General features: G+C 35.0%; 1 protein-coding gene and 1 pseudogene across 1 annotated transcript; both read right to left on the bottom strand.

The window, feature by feature from the left end:
• Nucleotides 1–5,360: 5,360 nt before the first annotated feature.
• On the bottom strand, nucleotides 5,361–20,888 carry LOC113712836 (uncharacterized). The gene is made up of 7 exons (XM_072068021.1): nucleotides 20,568–20,888; nucleotides 19,296–19,418; nucleotides 18,885–18,953; nucleotides 18,725–18,793; nucleotides 18,545–18,631; nucleotides 18,362–18,429; nucleotides 5,361–5,873 (listed from the first exon to the last, which is right to left on the bottom strand). The coding sequence occupies exons 1-7, from the start codon at nucleotides 20,886–20,888 to the stop codon at nucleotides 5,753–5,755; spliced, it is 858 nt and encodes a 285-aa protein (XP_071924122.1). The 3' UTR covers nucleotides 5,361–5,752.
• On the bottom strand, nucleotides 10,949–16,263 carry LOC113712835 (homocysteine S-methyltransferase 3-like; annotated as a pseudogene).
• Nucleotides 20,889–21,045: the final 157 nt, after the last annotated feature.

The raw sequence follows: 21,045 nt of genomic DNA, 5'->3' as shown, positions 1-21,045 counted from the left end.
GATGGAAGGTTAGGAGTTTGTGATTGTGTGGAGATGATTTTGAAGTTTAAGGAATGGATATTTGAAATTTAACGATCATTATACAACTTTCAAAATAAATAAATTCATTCTAATTTTTTTTTTTGGATAATTTCATAAACCAAATCACGATCACTTTCTGTAAAGTATCACTTTTCCATAAACGACCAGCTCTTTATGGCTTTCCTCCATTATAAAAACAGAGTACCCATTTTTTCATAAATAAATTTATTTATCGAATAAAATAAAAATAAACCCGTTCCTCCATGATAAGAACAGAGTACCCATTTTCCCATAAATAAATTTATTTATCGGATAAAATAAAAATAAACCCATTTTTTAATAAAAGACCAACTCTTTATGACTTTCCTCCATTATAAGAACAGAGTAAACAGAGTACCCATTTTTTCATAAACAAATTTATTTATCAGATAAAATAAAAATAAACCCGTTATCTAATAAAAGACCAACTTTTTATAGCTTTCCTCCATTATAAAAACAGAGTACCCATTTCCCATAAACAAATTTATTTATCTGATAAAATAAAAATAAAACCATTTTCCAATAAAACAACAGCTCTTTATGGCTTTCCTCCATTATAAGAATAGAGTACCCATTTTTCCATAAATAAATTTATTTATCGACTAAATAAAAATAAACCCGTTTTCCAATAAAACACCAGCTCTTTATGACTTTTCTCCATAAATTATCCATTTTCCCATTTTTTTCATAAGCTAATTTATTAGTTGGATAAAATGAGAATAAAATTAGGTTGAATGCCAAATTACCCTTTTAGGATACAATGGAAAACAAGAAACTAACCTATAGCAAGTTTAAACTCCGTTTCCACTACAAAGATATGCAAGAAATTGTTTTTGCAAACTCAAGACATCTAATTTATAAAGTCTCAAGGAACCTTTAGAACCATTATAAAAAACAACTTATTCATTCTTAATTTTTGTTTGGAATAATTTCATAAACCTCCCCGGAGGTTTCTAACAATTTTACTTGGCACTCACAAATATTGAAAAATCTCACTTGCCTCTATTTTTTTTTTTGGGTCTGAAACTCACTTGCCCCCTTACTTTAAACTATTTGTTTATTTACAGCTCATTTTAAAATATAATATTAAAAAATTCATTTTGAGTATATTAAAAAATATAATTTCAAATTTACCTTTTTGTTGTCTTACTTTTTATTACCAAAAATTGAGTATATTAATAACAAATAAAAATAAAAAAGTATAAGGATTTATTCTGATTGGATAAAATAGAGTGCATTTTTTAAATACCAATTGTTAGTATTTGAATACCAAATGGAAGTTAGGCACTCATGACAGTCCATTTATTGTGATTCCAAACTGTGTATTTTTTCCCCTCCATTCCAAACGGTGTATTTCTCAAAATTTAAATAAATTATGCATCAGCCATACTAATTTGTTTGGTGGAGGAAATAGATAGTTTTCTTCTTCCATTTAATTTTCATGCCCATCAGTCATACTTTACTCATCGTGTTTATCCCTGCTGAAATTAGTTATCCCTGCTATATGTTAAATAACGTAGCCCATCAGTCATTCTTCACGTTAGGGCCTCTTCCAAGTGTTTATCCCTGCTATATTTCAAATAAACCCGTTCAGTTATGGCTGATGAGAGTACAAAAATTTGATTGTACTTAAATGGGTATGGGTATGGGTATGTACAATTTTTGCATATGGGTATAAATGGATTACCCAATAATACCCATTTAAATAATTGGGTATTATTGGGTAACCCATCAAACCCAATTAGCCTATTTAGAATTATTTTATCCCAAACCTCCTCTCTTCCCCCACCCATTAACTTGCTTATTTTTCACCATTATCAATTTATGACAAGTTTTAGTCTCTTTTCTTATTTTTCCAAAATGAAAATTTAAATTTATACACAAAAAAATGCTAGAGGTTCAAAATTTTTGGATTAAGTTTTTATGTTAACTTTTATAGTATTTAGTTCAAATTTTTATATTCTTATTGTTTAATTATTAAATAGTATGTAATTTTGCGACGTATAGTACATATGGAAAAAATTGATAATTAGGTTTATTGAGTATTATAAATAAATATTTTAAACTAATGATGGGTGTAAATGATGGTATAAATTGATAACTTAGTTTGCAAAAATGAATTTAAATGAATTTACAATAAGTTAAAATAAATGGGTTATAAATGGATAATTGGGTTATCCAATTCATTTTTTGACTTACCCATTTATACCCATCTAATTAAATTGGTATCAATGGGTTGATTCATTTATACCCATTACCCATTTTACCTAACCCAAATCCGTCCAAATCACCCATTTTGACAGCTATAAGTACACGGTACACGTGTAATGAAAAGTAGTACTATTACTAACTCACATTCAATGAAACGAATACCAGTACTAATATACATGTAAACAAAATAAGGTAATAAAGATTAAAACTCCTAAGATGAAAGAAAATAAGGCAATAAAGATTAAACCTCCTAAGATGATAATTCCTCTCCTTATGAATTTAATTAAATAATATAAATATATTATTATTTAATATTAATAAATTTATAATATATATTTATATAATATATTATATGTGTATATAATAATTATAAATATAATTACATTTATATTTATTATTATATGTTAATTTTTTTAACGAGTAGCGGGACGAGCCCCGTTTCTAAAAGGGAATCAAACTTGGCTTTTATCCAAAACCTTCCAAGTTACTAGGGAATTGGGAAATGCCATTGCATTTTTATATATAATTCCAAAATTTCAATTCCGATAATAGTAATCCAAACAATGATTATGAGGTTTATTCCAATTCTCTATACCGAAATCCTTTTACCAAATACCACATAATTATGCGTTCAATCCGATAGTCGATTCTTTGTTGCTAGTTCATAAGAAAACGGTAATAGATATGGATCATTCCGTTATGCATTTTCTAATGCATTGTAACACTATGACGATAATAGTTGATTATAGCGATTAATCAGATAGTCGATTCCGATAATTATAACTAATTGAGTCTCTAATTTGATTATAGATTCCTTGGTGCTAACTCATAAGTAGATGGTTGTAAATATGGATCATCTTGCTATGAATTCCCCAATTCCTCCATGGGTTAAGATGATAACAACTCATTATAACAATTAAATTGAATTGTCAATTCCGACGATTATAACTAATTAAGGGTCTAATCTAATTGTCGATTCCTTGATGCTAGCTCATAAGATGGTGGTAGATATGGATCATTGTTATCTTTCAATTTGTTTTTGGACTAAGAAGATAATAACTCATAATAGCCATTAATCAGATAGTGGATTCCAACGATTATAACTATTTATGCCTATTTATACAACTGTTAATAAGGACTATTTATATGATTGTTCATGGTCAACTAAGTCGAACATAGTTGATTAAAGTTACTAATATGATCTCACCTACGTCAATTAATCATAATAACTTAAAAGTGTGTGGTTTTGACAAAATTAAAGCACACCATTTGCCAAAATGATAGATCACGCCTTTTAGGCATCCAAAAACTATCAAATAACGCCCAAGTTTTTATTACAAATATCCCTCCTGACCATTGGCACGCGAGCCATTTGGAAATATCTTAATCGTCAGAAGTATTTCACGCAATTGCATTTCGTGCCATTGCATTTCTTTGGCGCCAAGAGAAGGTCTTACTGAATACATTATTAATTCTGAGAGGTCCCACAACAATTTTTTTTGCCAGTAACATACCCCTGTCTCAACCGGTTAAAAGGTTTGCTTGCTTGGCTCATATGGCCCACCACTATCTATTTGTCACCTTTATGTTGGTTTTCGACATTAGTAGAATACATTTGTTTCTTCATTTGAGAAGAAACCTATAAATGAGTTTGGCAGAGTTTTACATCGCTTCCTTCTTCTTTTGTTTTTTAAATGACTCATGTGATGTTATTTAGTCCATAGGTTTTTTTTATTACATTATTAGTTCTTAAACTTAATACTTAGTATTAGAATGGCATTTGACATTTTTTTGATATTTTTTATACAATAGTGGCCGGACATGTGACTGTTACATGACTTTTTTTCGGTAGCAATTTGGGAAAAAATTGTCAAGGGTACTAAATGTGCTCAAAATTTAAAAGTTCGGGTACCAGATTTGTTTTCGTCCTAAATTTGGGGACTAAAACCGCTCATGTGTCAAAATTTAGATACCAAAACTGCATTTTTTCTCTAATATTATTTACAGAAATTTGCCAAGTAGGGTGATCTTAAGTGGAGAAACACAATTTGCATATGACACATTAAATAAAAAAGAATATTACATGGTCGCGCATTTAACACACTCCAAATGACCCTACTTTTGAGATATTTTCTATCCTAACATTATTATTATTTACAGAAATTTGCCGAATTTCTCCCTTGTCCAATCACTTCTTTTATTTTGTGCAAACATATTAAAACCCCCAATTGTTTTAGCAAGTCAATTTTCTTGGCATCTCAGTGGCCCGGCTGGGGTAGGACTCAGGAGAAAAGGATTGCTGTCAAAAGTAAAAAGGAATATGCCATTCTGCAAACAGACGGTTCCTCAGCAGACTTCAGTTTTATTCTAATTTTTATTCCATTTTCAGCCCTATTGCCATATTTACTCAGTCCCGGGGCACATGCGGACGTTCCCTTCTCCCTCCATGCGTTTTCCCTCTCTTTCCGTTCAGGTACTATCTCTTCATATCTCAATGTACATAATTTTCTTGAAATTTATGTCTTCCCCCTTTTTCCTTCCGGCCCTCCTTTTTCATACCTACCCTACCAGGTATATATCATACCTACAATTGATCTACTTTTTCCTTCCGGCCCTGCTTTTTTTTTTTTAAAAAAAATAGGATATTAACTTGTTTATATATCCAATTACTATTATTACTATTACTATTACTATTACTATATTATTATTACTATTATTACTATTACTGGATGCTTGATCTTCAATTAGCCCTGCTAGTTCAAGCGTTCAGCACTTGACAGTTTCTTTGTTCTCTACTCAATTATCATTCCATTTTAGTCGGTCATAAAGGAGCAGAAATGAACAATTCAAGATTGTTGGGTATTTGCTTTGAATGGAAAACCGCTTCCGATGCTGCTTCATAAAGAAAATCGAACCTCAAGTCAGCTAGATCATAATTCATAGCCTCGTCTGTTTTTCACCTTTTTGGTACAAGTCCTTTTTGGTACAAGTCAAAACTAGCAGCACTCGAATAAGAGAATAACACTTGGTACCACAAAAAGCCCAAAAAAAAAAACTACAATAACACTAAACTAAAAATTGAAGGTCCCTTCTTTTTTTTTTTTTTTTTTTTTTTTTTTGGGGGAAAAGGGGAGAGAGCAAGAAGACAACCTCTTTTTTTTTTTTTTTTTCCTTCCCCTTTAAATGGAACAAAGAACCAGCCAATGTATTGTCTAACGGCAATAATGATCATAGGATGGGTGAGATTATCCACCCACACAACAGTTTCGGACGTTCAAAGCCATAACACCAGGGAGATTAAGTATTCACTGCAGCCGGTGAACAGCCCAAAGACGAATGAATGATTGGTAAAAGAAGATCAAAAGGAAGAAACAAGTTTTGGGACCCTGTCTCTGAATCGAAGTGCTGGAGTCATAAAACTGTAACAGCAATCTTTCCTAGTGTGGGAGTCTGTACAGCAAAGTCTTTCCGGATAAACCAGTCAAGAAAATGCAACAGCAGTCCTAGTCAGAGGCGAGTCACACATAGTGTCAGAAACTTTGGACGGAGGCCAATATCGAAACACTGATCTACAAACAATGTTTTGAATTGGAAGGGGGCCCCTGCAAGTGAAGAAATGAGAAGATAGAAGTCAGCAAATAAATCGCAATCCAATTTTCCAGGAAAAATGGAATATTCAAGATGAAAAGGCTAAATTCACATTAACCTATGTATAAGCATAGTTACCAAAACAGGGCAAGATATATTAACACATTCATCAATAAGAGTGAAAAAATAATCAATCAAAAATGCCCCCATGCTTCCTCCTTTACCTGTGATGATGATGATTGTAGTACAAACTAAGTATATGTTGTTCTGAACGAGGATCCTAGTAGAAATCTTACTCAAGGCATAACCAAACCAAAAATGAAACACAACCAATTCCAGATACTAGGAGATGCCCTTCTCCATGTACTAGGAGGCAAGAACCGCGCGCTGCGCGGTAGGAATAAAAGTGTTAATGCCCAGCGCAGTATCATGAGCAGGAACGCTGCATGAAGAGACTGAACGTATAGTGTAAGAAAGGCAATATAAAGAAGCACAAGGAAAACAGAGTTAGCAGTAAAGGTGTAAAACAAGGTACAAAGCTGATTAAAGCATAGTCCTTCAACGTCTGAGAAAGAAACAAAATGAACTTAAAACGGAAAGAACATGAGGCTAAATATTAAAATTATAGTGCCATGGATACATTCTTTCATTCCCTTTCCGATCGAAGATGATGATGGAAAAACAGGATTTGGATTGGGGCATGAAGAGAACAACTTCGCCATTTCGAAATTCATGGTCTGCAACGAATGTGGTCCAGTTTTGATCAAATTTGGCCGCAGTCATTCCAAGAAAATATGTTCGGTGTCCACTAGCGAGATTGATTGTTGGAGTTTTGGCTTCATGTAATCCCGGTGTTATATATTGCGGAAGGGTCTGTGCATAACCAAGTATAAGATATGACCAAGAGGGTGGAAAAAAGGAAAAGAAATGTGTATGCTCACCAAGATGCGCATATCAATGTGATCAAAAGTCGTGCGTAAGCTGGTCTATGTTGTCTTCATACCAAAATTAAAGATTTTTCACTATGTAGAAGTATGAATGTTCATGCCAAAGTTTTATAGATTTTTCACTCTGGGCTCTGGCATGTGATGAGCTTGTACAACAAATTCACAAAAATGGTAAAAGAAGCACATGGTGAATAGCAAATAACCAAGTACAAAACCACTGCTTGAAGGGAACACCACAAAAAAAAAAAAACAAAAACCAACAACTGCTACTACTACCAATATTGAGCGCAAAGACACTTCTCAAACAGATTGAAAAGCATAATCATTGATCAGAGTAGCAAGATCTGAAGATTACAGGAGACACTAAACATGCTATACTTTGCAAAGATTTAATCCACAGAGTCATGCATTGAACATGTTAGATCTCGTCAAATAACACCAGAGAAATTAAGCTGGATAATCAGCTCCCAGAAAGGGCATCCAAGAAATCACAACAGACACCCAGAATCTGAAATGTACTGTTCTCAAACTTCAATATTACCCCTTTCTTCAGCAATTAAAAGAAACAAAATAAACCCGAACGAACCTGGTCATAAACATCAACGAACATGCGGTATCAAGAACGAACTACAAAGGACATAAATCAGAATCAAACCGTGAATATGTTGCTCTTCTAGTTGTGGATGAAGGAAGTGACAAAGGGAAGAATGTTCATCAAATTTTTGACACTTGTTACTGCTTTTATGCACCTAAAGAAATAAAAAAGTAGAAAGAACAGGAAAAGATTTAGAAGTCTCCCCGCAAACAATGATGGAGCCAAGGGGGCAGAGGGAGGCCATGCCCCTAAGTTTTGAAAATTTTAATTCATAATATGTAAATATATGTATAAGTTAAAGTTGGTTTCCCTAATTTTTTATCATTTTAGTTTATATTATGAGAGTTTATATATATATATATATATTTTTTTTTTGTGTGTATATATGAATTAGCCATCTTTTGATTTAATTTTTTCTTCAAAAAAAAGTTATTTATTTTTTATTTTACTAATTATTTAACATTCAAAAAATTAAACATATAATTTGATAATCCATAGTAAATTGACCCAATTTGATGTATTATAATGAAAGACTCAATTCATAATTATCAATGGGCTAAAATAAAAATAATTACTTTATTGGTCCATATACAAATATACACCTTAGCCTAATTGATAAAAAATTTAAAATTAGTGATCTATCCTCTTGTTGACTCATATACAAATATACAAATAGTTACTTGAAAGGTTGATGAAAACAAGAAATTGAGTGACACATCCTATTATTGACAGATTGATTGTATTTGTTCTCACTCTTTCTGTATTAACTGCAACTATAGAACGTACATTTTCAATTGTGAATATAATCAAAACAAGATAAAAGATAATTTCTTGAATGATTGTCTAACAATGTACATAAAAAAAAAAAGGATGATCAAAATTTAACACCGATTCAATTATAGATGAATTTAGTTCTATGAAAGAACGTAAATCTCAATTTACTTTTAATAAAAGAGGATGAAATTTCAAGATATATTAACATAACTTTTATCTTTTTTTTAATTGAAAATAATTATATTTATATTACATAGTTATATTTTTGTTTTTGCACAGGTGACATATTGGAGCATCTTCTCATAATGTACAACTTAAGTGGTTTGTAATATTATAAGATATTTAATCAAATTTTATTTCTTATCTTAATTTTAGTTCTTACTATGCTACATATTTATGAAATAGACATACCTTTATAATTAAAATTAAATTTTGATATTTTAAGATGTCATATATTTAAATAAATGAAAATTAGTTTGAACATAACATATTAAGATAATTTTGATTGAAAAAATTTTGGCCCCCCCCCCCCAAGGAAAAAATCCTGGCTCCGTCACTGCCCACAAACCCGCATAAAAAGTGAAGAGAAAAGGCCTTAGGTTGAGGGCATTGAGTGGCATTTACAGATGCATGGGACAATTGTTCTTGATACAAGAGAGGGTTCAGCTCAGGCGGTAAAATTTGATAACCAAGGAAGAAAGGATGCACTTGCAGTGCATGGATATGCAGTCAGAAAGAAAGAGAGAGGAGAGAGACGTTTGAAGTTTGAACTTTGAAATAAAGTCGTTGGTGCGCTTGTGGGGTACCGTGAATAACATGTTGCATGGCCTGATATTCATACTCTATGCTCAATTTATAAAACCAAAAGTTTATTTGGGATTTTTTTAAAATAATTTTTTTGTAATTTGATGTATGTGAAATCAAAAAAAGAGTTAAAAAAAATACACAAATGATTGATAAATACTTTTATAATGCATTAATTTTTTTGTGCAGACAAAACTTGATGAATCAAAACGAATCAAAATTCTTTCACTGCAATTTTATAATTAACATAAATCAATTATAAGATGGTAGACATAGCAAAACTCTGATCTTCAATGATTTTCGCTTATGTATTTAGGGGTTAAAAGCAACTAAATATTTGGGTAATTTGATCTATAAGTTCAATTAAATATGTGGAAATTAATGCTAAGAAAGATCTAGGTAAACTCGTTTATAGATTAATATCGGTTGACATACGTAGCATAGTTCAAATTTTGCACGCGTCTACATTTTTAGAGTGTGAGTAAGCTCACTCAATTTAAGTAGACTTGAAAGTTGGAGTACTAACAAAGAATCATTTTTCGTAGGTGAGGACTGAGGAGATCTTGAAAGGAAGAAGAGGTCAAGAGAGTAATTTTGAAGGTTGAACAAATAATGGGACACTTGGAATGCATATACATACGTAAATTTATGTTGGAAATCCGAGTTCTCAGGCAATATCTTTCTCCCCTTACTCCTGTTATTTTGCTTCTTTTCAAACCCTTTTCTTGCTTCAATAACAGACAGAGACAGAGACAGAGACACTGAGGGCCTATGGATAACAGTAGTGTGAATGCATAATATTGATTTAGTGCATCAATAATGTCAGCCTTGGAAGACCTCCAAATAAAGTGGTAGTAAAAGACAAATGTTTTGTAGAGATGCAAAAGAGGAGCAACGCAAAAAAAGGGCATGATTTTCATGTTTTCGAGGTTGTGAGGGGGAACCACTGGAGCTGTCAGGAGTGCAGACCAGCATCAAACCCATGTAGACCGGACACCGGAGGAACAAAAACAAATATCGCAATGCGGAGGAAAAAAATTCAAAGAACACTTTCCAATTCTGTCTATGTTTGAATTTTCTTCTATAGAAAAGGAAAATTATCAAATAAACATATGATAAAAACTAATATGGGCGAGAAATAATACTACGCACGGATCTCAAAGACGCGAACAAGTTGGCAAGAAATAATCATATAAAACATAGACCTCAAACTTGAGAACTAATTAATTCAGATTATGACAAATTAAGTGGCCTCTCAAGGCAATGGTCTAGATGCAGTCTGTATCTTATTTTAGCTTTTGTAGTCCAGCTCCAGCAGCTGCTAAGTCCTATTTCTCAACTCAATTCTTAGGAGGAACAATAATTTTACCCTTGGCAATCTTGTTTTTGACTAGGAGGCATAAACCGCGCTGTGCGCTGAGGTAAAAAAGATGAACATGCCCAGTTTAGTAAAATGATTTGTACTTAATCCAAAATGAATATGCTCTCAAAATAGTGAAAACATTTATATTAATATAATTTTTGGACTTTTAATGTAGATCATATCTCAAATCTTCCTAATTCGTATGAGAACTCAAACGTTCCAAAAATAGGAAAATCACGAAGAGATGGATACAAATTTCAGCTAACAATATAAAAATCAATAATCACCATGCGGTGATACACTTTCCTAGTTTACATAAACTGACTAAAAATAAATTCTGAAGCTAAAACACCAGGAGCAAAATTTTCTATGCCTTTCCTCTTGAAGATTTGTATGGCCACTAGTTTTCTCGGTGATTTCCTCAGAGCGGCTACCGGTACAGAAGACGAGCCCGTCCTTTTCATAATAGTGCAAATGTATGCAAGCTAATATTTGTCCTTTTACAATATTTGTCCTTGTACCATCTAATATTTGTCCTTTTTATAAAACACAAATATATACAAGCTAAGCTTCAGTTTTGGTGATCCCATTATGATAAAGAATCAGTAAATCAAAAGTCACCTTTAGACATTCATAATAGTGTGTGCTCTACAATGGTGGTGAAAAGGGAGAAAAAAAATAGAAAAAAGTTCTGGGTACAAAAGTCTGCCAACAGCAGTCTCATTATCTACTCCTATGCCTTGCTAACTTCAGCTGTGCTTTGGTCTGGGAAAGGTTGCATTCTCACAAATGGGTTTCTAATCAACGTTTCCCCTCTCAGAACAGCAACATACCTGTCATTTGTATGCTCTTTCCTCTGCAACTCCCCAAGGAATTCTCCCAGCCTCTCTTTATTCACTTTCCCCATTATCTAATTTGACAAGTACAAGCAAACAAAAGTTTGATCAGTAATCCTCACCCTAAGAATAAGTGACTTGAAAACATTCGTGCAAATAGATCCACAATCCAACAAGAAATTCAAGGAAACTGCCCAATAGCAATTTAGCAAGTGTAAATACCTTAAGAACCATAAAATCCTAATAAGACAACATTTTCCTTTCTTCGGTGGTTGAAATCAGCCAACTAAAACTATCAACAAACATACTCATAGTTTTATTTATGCTTAGAATAACTAATGTTGTTAGGATGATCTTCACTTCACACACAGCTGAAATGTTGGTACATCTGTTTAAAGATGTACTTTACTTCATAGTTTTATACTTAGAATTTATATATATATATATATATATATATATATATATATATATATATAAATGGATGGTTTCTGGTTTTTTCTTTTCTTTTTTTCAATTGAGCTTCTAACTTGGGAAGACTGTGGAAAGAGAAAAAGGAAAACGCTGATATATCAGGATCGGTATAGTAGTGACTTACAGAAATATTAGCAAGTAAAGCAACAAGTTCCATGTACATAAATGGACATACAAGATTTTCTGATTTCTAATTTATTGATGCAATGGAGATACATCTAATAATCATGACCCAGAATTGGTTTCTCTAATGAGAATTATTAGAAACAAAAAAAAAGGGGATCTTGTGATTAAAAGACTGCAATTAGAACTAAGACATGACAATAACTTATCTAGATTTCTCGAGAGAATTAAAACCAATGTTCCTAATTAAATTTGATTATCGTTTTCAATTTCATTCATTTCAAATGCATCCTAGAATTGGTTATACCATCTTGATTGATTGGACAAGTCCATCAATATGTCTAGGAGCAGTACAGTTGATTCCAACAGCAACAACTCGATCACATAAATCAGCAATTGCAGTACAATTTGATATAGGACCCCCACTAACTACATTGATCCCATCCTTAGAATTGAAAGAAAACCAGGTCGGAACTTTTATGTTTTCTTTCTCAAGAATCTCAGTATATTCCTATATCAAGAAGCAATCAGGCAAAATAGACAGTAAAACATCTAAATTGCTCTAGCAAAAGAAATGTTTGAGGTACACTGAGATAGTCACAACTCAAAAAACAATACCATAGCATCCAATTTGTTTGAAATTGTCTCAAATGCAAGCAGGTCAGCACCAGAGTCGGCAAGAACTTGAACTCTTCTTCTATGGAAATCTTTCAAAGTCTCCAGAGTCACTGTATCCCCATATATGCCACTGCAATGCATGAGAATATCACAAGTGCTCGAGAGGAAAAGTTTCTAGCACAAGTTCAAATATTTCAAGTCAGTATTTGGGCACTGAAATACTACTCTGCTTCCAATGTAAGAAAAGAATTAAAAGATTCACCTATATTCAGAACCATCAGCAAGATTAGCTCCATAGCCTCCAACAGAAGCAGCAACAAGGAGTGGACGTTTAAAGCTTTTGGATCTCCAATAACATCCCAAGAACCTTTGCTGGCTTTATAATAATATATATCCCGTACATCACATGCTATTTCAACAATTTTCCTGAGTAAAGCTTCACCTTCTTCTCTTGATATCCCTTTAGCTACAAATCCTTGAAGAGTGGCCTGTCTTCCAAACAAGAAAAATCAAGAGTCCTCAACTTCGTGAAAAATTCTTTCAATAATAATTAAACAAGATCCTTAGGAAGGCTTGGAAAAATTAAAAAAGACAGCCATATAACCTGATATGATACAGATATTATGATATTAGCACCAACTTCATGGTAATCAAGGTGTACCTGTCACGTGAAACAAACAATAAAGAATAAAACAAGAAAACCACATGGCTAAGGTGCTAATATTTAATCGCAGTTACAAGAATAAGGCCAAATTCATACAACTTTTTAAGCTGGCTACTTTGGCCATCCTTAAAATTATGCTGAATAGTTTCTTTGTCATCACTGGTAGCAATTCTGGGTTAGTAATAGACTACAGAGCCCAAAAACAGAATTAAAACCACATGAGAAGCAAATTAAAAACTAACCTGTCTTTTAATCGTAGCCTTCAGTGCTATCATAACCTGAAATAATCCATTGTAGATAGACCTTTCGGTAAGGGAAAAATTGAAATAGAAGAAAGAAATAAAGAAATAGTGAGGGTTAGTTATAGACTACTGAGGCAAAACAAAAAAAAACCACATAAGAAGCAAATTAATAACTAACCTGTTTCTTAATTGTAGCCTTCAGTGCTATCACAACTTGAAATAATCCATTGTAGATTTTAACCAATATAGAAAACATTTTAAAAAAAAAAGATTGATCTTTTGCCCCTTAAGATATCACAGCACAATTCTTCGTTGTGATATCTTAAGGTGAAGTAAATTTCTAATCTTCATAAGTAATATGGATTGGATTTTAACAACTTCATGGATTATTCAACACTTTTACCAAAATATAGTTTAACGTAAATCTATCAAACTTGTTAACATGGATTACACTTATGGACCACAAAATTCAAGCCAGCTAACCAATAACATTACCTTCTTCACTGTTCACAAACTGAGCAAGGCTTCTGCAGATTGTGCACCTTCATACCTGAGAATAAAAATCAATTCACGAGGAATACAATTATATGAACTCAAGGCAGAGCAAGCGAGAGTTTCATGAGAATCTGGTTAATTAAAAAAGAACAAGCAATAATGCCAAGTCGCCATTTACATAATGAAGAAGCATATTAATCACTGATGTAGAGATATTCTTACAGCATTCTATAATCACCAAAAAATTTTGGAGGGTCTACTTTACAAATGTAGGTAGGTACATGGCTAACGAACAAAAATAACCAAATCAGGAAAACAATGGCAGAAAGAAATGCACACCAAAAGCAAAAGCAGAAAAATAAACCAGCGACCACAAGCATGAGCATTCAACAACTTTGCAAATCAAAAAATCAAAAGCATACAGGAATTGCAAGACACAGACCGAAAAAAAAACTTCTTTACAGATCAAGAGGGAAAAAACAGATCTAACCCAAAAAAAAATCCACCACCACCAAGTGAATGAAAATAAAAAGTCATAAATTGTCTCATAAGACCTGATGTTCTCTATGTTGACAGAAAGATAGAAGCAAAATTAGATAAATAAGATTAATGGACTACATAAGTTTCCAATTTTTAAAGAATATTGTAGGAGGACAAAACTTCTTTCTTCTTGTAACTAAATCACAAAGATACTTACAGAACGAAAAGCTTCAAAGTAAAATAAAGAAAAGCAAAACCCAAAAAATACAAAAAACAGAACATAAAAGATGTTTGCTCCAAGGAATGAAACTTCAAGCATCATTTGCACTTGGTATGAAAAATTGTTATTCTAATCTTTACAAATTGTAGCCTCACATATGATCTGATGCAAAACTTATTCTTTCCAAAATTGACTTATGATCTGAATGTAAAACTTATTACTCTAAATATGATCTGAATGCAAAACTTACAAATTGTACAGTACAACGGCATTAGTAATGCAATCACAAACTGATTAGTAAAAGGCATTACAGAAAGGAAAAAAATTTCCAACAGCACCGACGAAAAAGTATCATAAGCCTGATAACAACTCAAAAAAATGAGCAAACACGACACAAGAAAAAGGTGCAATAGCTGCAACACAAACAAAAAACTTTTAATGGAAAACAACCACCAAAGAAATCACAAACCAGTTTCCTAAAAGCAATGAAAAAAATGCTTGCACAACAAAATACGACAACCATTAGTATCAAACAAGTTTTTACAGAGGAGGAGAAAAACAGGAATGCAGAGCAAATCTAAGGTAGGAAGACAAAATATGTATTCTAGCAGGAAATCCAAGTCCCGGGGATTTCTTTATTTTTTTTTGCCTTTTTAGGGTGGAATCCTAGAACTAAAAATAACCCAAATAGCACATGAAACAAGCACAAAAAAGCTTAAAAGAAAGGAAAACAAAAAAAAAATCTAGGAGGGAAAAAATGCCATAGCAGAAAGGATTTTACCGGGTAAAAATAAAAAAAAAATTCCAAGGGGTAAAAATCAATACAAACAGCCATGAAACAAGCACAAAGAACAGCTGAGAAGTGTAAAAAACAGCAACACCACAATTGCTCAAACATGGAAGGAAAATAAACAAAAATAGAGAGAAAATAACAAAATAATGAAGGTAGTACCTTAATGGATAGAAGATGCTTCAGTGCTTGTAGTTCTTTCTCAGACGAAAAATAAGAGTGCATAAATTGAAAGCTCCACAGATCTACACTCTAGTTGCATTCTAGATAAAACAAGACAAAACATCAATGTAACCAAAGTTTTAATAGAAAAGAAAGCGAAAAAAAATCACCAATGAAGGGAAAGTAGCGGAAAAACCAAGGTAGTACCTGAAACAATAGAGAGGAAGCAGCAGTTGACGCTTCACTTCTAGTTCTATCTGAGACTGAAAAATAAGTCAAGAAATCAAAAGCAAGACAAAAAACAGCAGTCTCCCAACCAAGGAGCCAAGAAACGGGGAAAAAAAAGAGCAGTGGAAAAGACCACCGTGGAGTTACATATTTTGTGTATGGCCGACTATGGTAGCCGCGATTTCGTTTACCAGGTTTGAAGCTACAAATAATTTTTGAAAAGAAATATGCAGCTCTCATGGTATCAGCCGATCAATCGGGCAAAAAAAAGTTAAAGAAAAAAGAAAAACAATAAAAAGGTGAAAGTAATATTTAAGAATGAAATCAAAGAATGAGAAGGAAAGAAGGAGGAGAGATAATAAAGATTTTGAGAGCAACAAGCAGAGGGAAAGATCTGACCAAGGAGCGGCGGTGAGAAGAAGAGGAGAAGGGAGGAGAAAACAGCTTCAATCCATCTACAATAGGAGAAAAGAAAGAAGAGAGGAAGACGAGATAGAAAAGAAGAAAAGACAAATGCAGGAGAAAGGAGAAGAGAAAACAAAGTCGAGGAGACGGAGCTTCTGAGAATAAGGTGAGGCAAAGCGGCGGCGGCGGAGGAATTTAAGAAAACCCTAGAGAGGAAGTATATGCAGGACTTCTGGCGCATCACGCGGGAAAAAAATGGCTGGTAACTCACATGTGCGGCACGTGAGAGGACGACGAAAACCATCCACGTCAGAAGAGCTCTTCGGCTCTTATTCTACTTATGTTGAAAAGTTCCACGAACCCCGGATAACATTGAAAGAAGCTTGTAGAACCGAGGGAGCCATTGCCTTCCAAACTGACATTTCCCCGGCCAACTGAACAAAAGATGGCCTGCAAAAGGCAAAAAAAAAAAAAAAAAAAAAGTAATGAGAATCTCCAATTGTTACTGCCTTTTTTTGAGAAAAATGATGGGTTTAAAAATTCTGCCAGATTCACTCAGCCCATGATCTTCAACCCTTTCTTGCTTAACAGTCCAAGGAAGAACAATAGTAGTATATAATCTTCAAACTAAAACCTACTCTAAAGATGTGACAACAGAGAAATACTCCAATCCATCTCCATCTGCAACCTTGGCAGCAGAGAAGAATTTAGGCACGACGAGTGACTGGCCGCTCTGCACCCGGGCGTCCAATGCCTTCCCACCAGTCATACCCGAAATTCGAATCACACCACTGCCTTTAGCGAAGTAAATCAACTGGAAGGATGCATCAGCGGTATACATGGGGTTAACATGGACAACGGATCCAACTTCACGACATTAGCACTTAGTCCCACTTTCTCCAGAAAAGGAAAATTTTCAGGAGTAGCAATGGTCAGTGATCCGCCCTGATTGACGTGGATGCTGGGCTTGGCACTTTCAAAGTCGAATAACATCTCGATGTGATCAGCATCTTTGCATGGATCGTGCAACGTTTGACCTCAACAAGCTTGACAATTAAAGCACCGGTTTGGTACGTCAGGAGCTGATCTGATTCATCTTGGGTGAGATTGAAAGCTCTGGAAACAAAATCAGTCGAGAAACCCCCAAGAACACCCAAGCCTCCTGTCAAGAAGAAATAGTCAAACCGAGAGGAAAAAGAAGGGCAAGATCGTACCTTACCCGAGAGGAAAAACAGAAGGCCTGCGTTCGGGGAGGAAAAAGGGGCGAAGACGGCACCTCCTTGGTCTGTAAGAAGGAAGTCTCAAGAATCGCTTCTCAAACCAGTAAAAGAGAAAAGCATTGAAAGAGAAGGGCAAGAGAATGGTTAAAAAAAACCCACAACTGCACATGTAGCTAGTACCTAAAACAGAACAGAACCCAAGTCTTCTAAATACCCACAACTGAACATGACTTGTAAGAAGCTATTCTCAAATCAAGAAAAAAAAAAAAAGCACAACCACATCATTGAAAGAGCAAGTTTGCAGCCTTCCGGAGAGCAAAATAGTAGATCTAGAGGACCCAAAGAACCAAAAAAAAAAAATTTATAGGGGAAACTCTCAGCGAAGACGAACCTAACCATAAAGGAAGAACAAGAAAACTTACCACGGAGGAGAGGAGGAGAAGCGAACGGACGGCAGCCGATTTGGATGACTGAAACCCAGAGAAAGCGAGAGACAGAGGCTCGATGGGCATTACGCGGCTCGAGAAGGGAAACAAGAACAAAGAGCAAAAACATCAGTTTCATGCTAAAGAAAAGATAATGCAGAAAACTCACAGCAAAGACTGCATGTCACCGAAAAGGAAGAAAAGGAAGAAGAAGAAAACTCACCACGGAGGAAGAGGAGGAGAACCAAACGTCTGGACCGCTGCAACCCAGAGAACGCGAGAGCTCGAGGCTTGATGCTTCTTGCGTGGTAAGAAGGGAACCGGATATCTCAGCAGGATCCTGGCCCAGGGCTCAGAACAGCCGGATAAGCAAGAGAGCAACATTGCCCAAAAGGAGGAGAGAGAGAGAAAGCAGTGGGAAGAAGGGGCACGTGATACAGCCACATACAGAGAACGCGGCAGACAACGCAGCAGGAGGCACATGGGATACTGACGGAGGACAAGCAGCGCGCGACGCGCGAACAACACAACGCTCCCAACCCACATGCGTGGCACGTGAGAGGACGACGAAACTTTTGGCTGAATGCTGTTGGGACGTTATCTACTTATGTTGATAAAAAAACTGCAGATCAATCATTACCAGTTGTGCGAGTCGAAACTGTTGTTGCGGTTATCACCCATGACAAAGACATACCCCTCAGGGACAAGCTACAGAAAACACAGGGCAGCGCATTTACAAATCAATGGAAAATGGGTTTGAAATTCAAAACAAGAAATTATATTCATATCATGAAAAAGCAATCCAAGGGACAAGTTGACATACCACCGGATCCATCTCATATGCCACTGGTTCTAAGATGAAATCCTCATCTTGAGCTACCCCATTTACCAGCAATTTGCCATTACGAACCTAATGTTAAGAGAACATTGTAAATTAAAAACCATAACCTCAATGCCATTAAAGAAAAAACGTCGCTAGATTATATGGAAAAGAATCACATACCTCCACATAGTCTCCAGCCTTAGCGACAACTCTCTTAATGAAGACATCACCAGAACTATAACCAATTTCCTGAATAAGAACGCAACTTTAGTCCTTGAGTCATAAAAAATCAGACACTGAGAGTTAAGACAAGAAAGAAGTCAAACGGTGCATCACATACTTGAAGAATTGGAGGTGCTTTAAAAATCACAATATCTGAAACTTCAGGCTTCCTAAAAACATACGAAACCTGCAAAACAATATGGTGCAAGACAGAGTGTCAGCACTCAAGACACATTCAAGAAGACAAAGCTTTAAGAAATATGCTCTTCAACTAAACAACAATTGATTCAATTTATCATGACAACCAAAGTACATGATTAAAGAAGCGACCAGCTGGAGAAAGAAGAAGATATGCACACATATATACACACACTACAATTATTATCCCAGATGATTTCAAGAAGATTGCCTATATTATTGTCAAAGGAAAGAAATGAGAATTGAATAAACTAGACTCAAAAAGGAAGCAACTGAATCACAACAGAGCCGACAAACCAAATTTAACAAATCGCAACACAAGTAATCTCACATCAATGACAGCAAATTGATTTTGATTTCTCAGCACAAGGATCTTGATCAGCAATACAGCATATTCCTCTCTACATCGTTGTCTGACAATGCAAAAGAAATTGTCGTCTGAACACGTAATATTTTAGAGGTTTGAAGAATGAAAAGTGTGACAATAGCAAAAACGGAAAGTCTGCCCACTCATTGCATCCATATTTTACTGAACAAGAGCCTAAATTTATGTTTCCTCATTCTAGCCAGGGGGAGAGGAGAGTTAAGCATCATTCTAGCCATCTTGACAATTGACATTAGAGATCAATCAAAGAGAACACTATACCATCGTAAGGTTTACCAGATGATAAACTCATCTAATCTTGTGAAAGACCTCAAATTAATGAAACCAATATTCTAATTGCAAGATATGCAAATTCAATATCCAAACGGACACCCACAGTTCTGCGTTTGAATTTCAATGAGGATTTTTCATAATGCCTGCACATTCATTACCCATTTTGACCTTGCAATAAAAAAAATTACTATTCCCATCATATGATTATTCCCTATGCAACTAGACAGCAAGTGCCATAAAAAGGGATCATATTGCTTTGAAGCAAATAAATAAACTTGAAGTTTTGCTCAAGTCACAGATCAGACTCTGTCAGACCATGACATATAGACAAAAAGAACTATTAAAGCATCACAGGCTGAATTAAAACAGCATTAGCTAGAATGCACTCTGCTAAAGGAACACAAGGGTTGAGTCTGAGCAAATACTTCCATAACTAATATCAGTGTCTGGTATGTTGGATAAAGAGCTTTGCATGTTATTCTAAACCCCAAAGTGGAGGACCAGTTGGCTATAAGTTTGAAAGTACAACCAAAGCCGAAGGCTGTGCCCAACAAATGCGTCAGTAAAGTTATTCCAACTGAAGAACAGGCCTTTACATGGATACAAAGACATACTTTCTGAGACACTAAACTATAAATAAATGAGAAACAGACCAGTCCAATTGAATCACTTATGACCCAATCTACAAGTAACACATAAGGGGGAAAAATGGCTATGAAAACGAATTCAACGCAAACAACAAAAAGCATAACGATAGGCGGCGATAGCATATATTATATGGATTTATATATACAAGATAGAAAGTCAACGTAGAAACTCAGAATCAGAAAGATCCCATTCCCCCCCCTACTACCCCATACCCCCCCGTACTACCCCATACCCCCCCCCTACTATCCCATATACCCTAAACCCTCAACCCTCGCACTCCACCTTAACTTTTCTAACTTTTTTAGGCAAAAGAGTGATTCCGGCCTCCTTGGCCCTACGCCGGAGGAATTTTACAGGTGGCCTGTTTTGGCCATGCGGCCTGTACTTTCTCAGAAGCTCCACCTCCACCTTCCAAGTATCATGGGCCGCCTTCAGACCGATAACCGCCTTGAGATCCGCCAGGGATCCAATCACGATTTTCGAAAACCTCAGCAGCCGGGTGCGGTTCGTGCGTTTGTCATGCTTGGCACCGCGATAGACCTCGCGAGCCTCCTTGGCAGTGTTCTTGGCAATCCTATAAGCGCGCAGGACCCTCGTTGATTTTGGCAGAGCGGCCATGTTGAGTATGCTTGATATTGTTCTCAAGTTAGGGTTCCGACGGCGACGAAAGGTTGAGGACAGAGAGGAGGGTACTAATTGTAACTTAAAATAGGATCTTGCTGCAGATTATGTCACTGCTTTGCCAGCTTAGACTGTCTGCCTCTCTATTGAAAAA

The sequence above is a fragment of the Coffea arabica genome, chromosome 10e (assembly GCF_036785885.1).
Source record: "Coffea arabica cultivar ET-39 chromosome 10e, Coffea Arabica ET-39 HiFi, whole genome shotgun sequence".
NCBI classification, from domain to species: domain Eukaryota; kingdom Viridiplantae; phylum Streptophyta; class Magnoliopsida; order Gentianales; family Rubiaceae; genus Coffea; species Coffea arabica.
Note: the sequence above shows the minus strand (reverse complement) of the source record. Positions and strands in the feature narration are given on the sequence as shown.

What these genes read in the sequence shown, in the direction of transcription:
- LOC113712836 (XM_072068021.1), bottom strand. Translation starts at nt 20,888, where the DNA reads ATGGCCGCTCTGCCAAAATCAACGAGGGTCCTGCGCGCTTATAGGATT. An exon ending in AAGCACCTCCAATTCTTCAA is followed by an intron (nt 18,794 to 18,884) that starts GTATGTGATGCA and finishes GTTCTTATTCAG; the next exon opens with GAAATTGGTTATAGTTCTGG. An exon ending in AGTTTCGACTCGCACAACTG is followed by an intron (nt 5,874 to 18,361) that starts GTAATGATTGAT and finishes CTTCACTTGCAG; the next exon opens with GGGCCCCCTTCCAATTCAAA.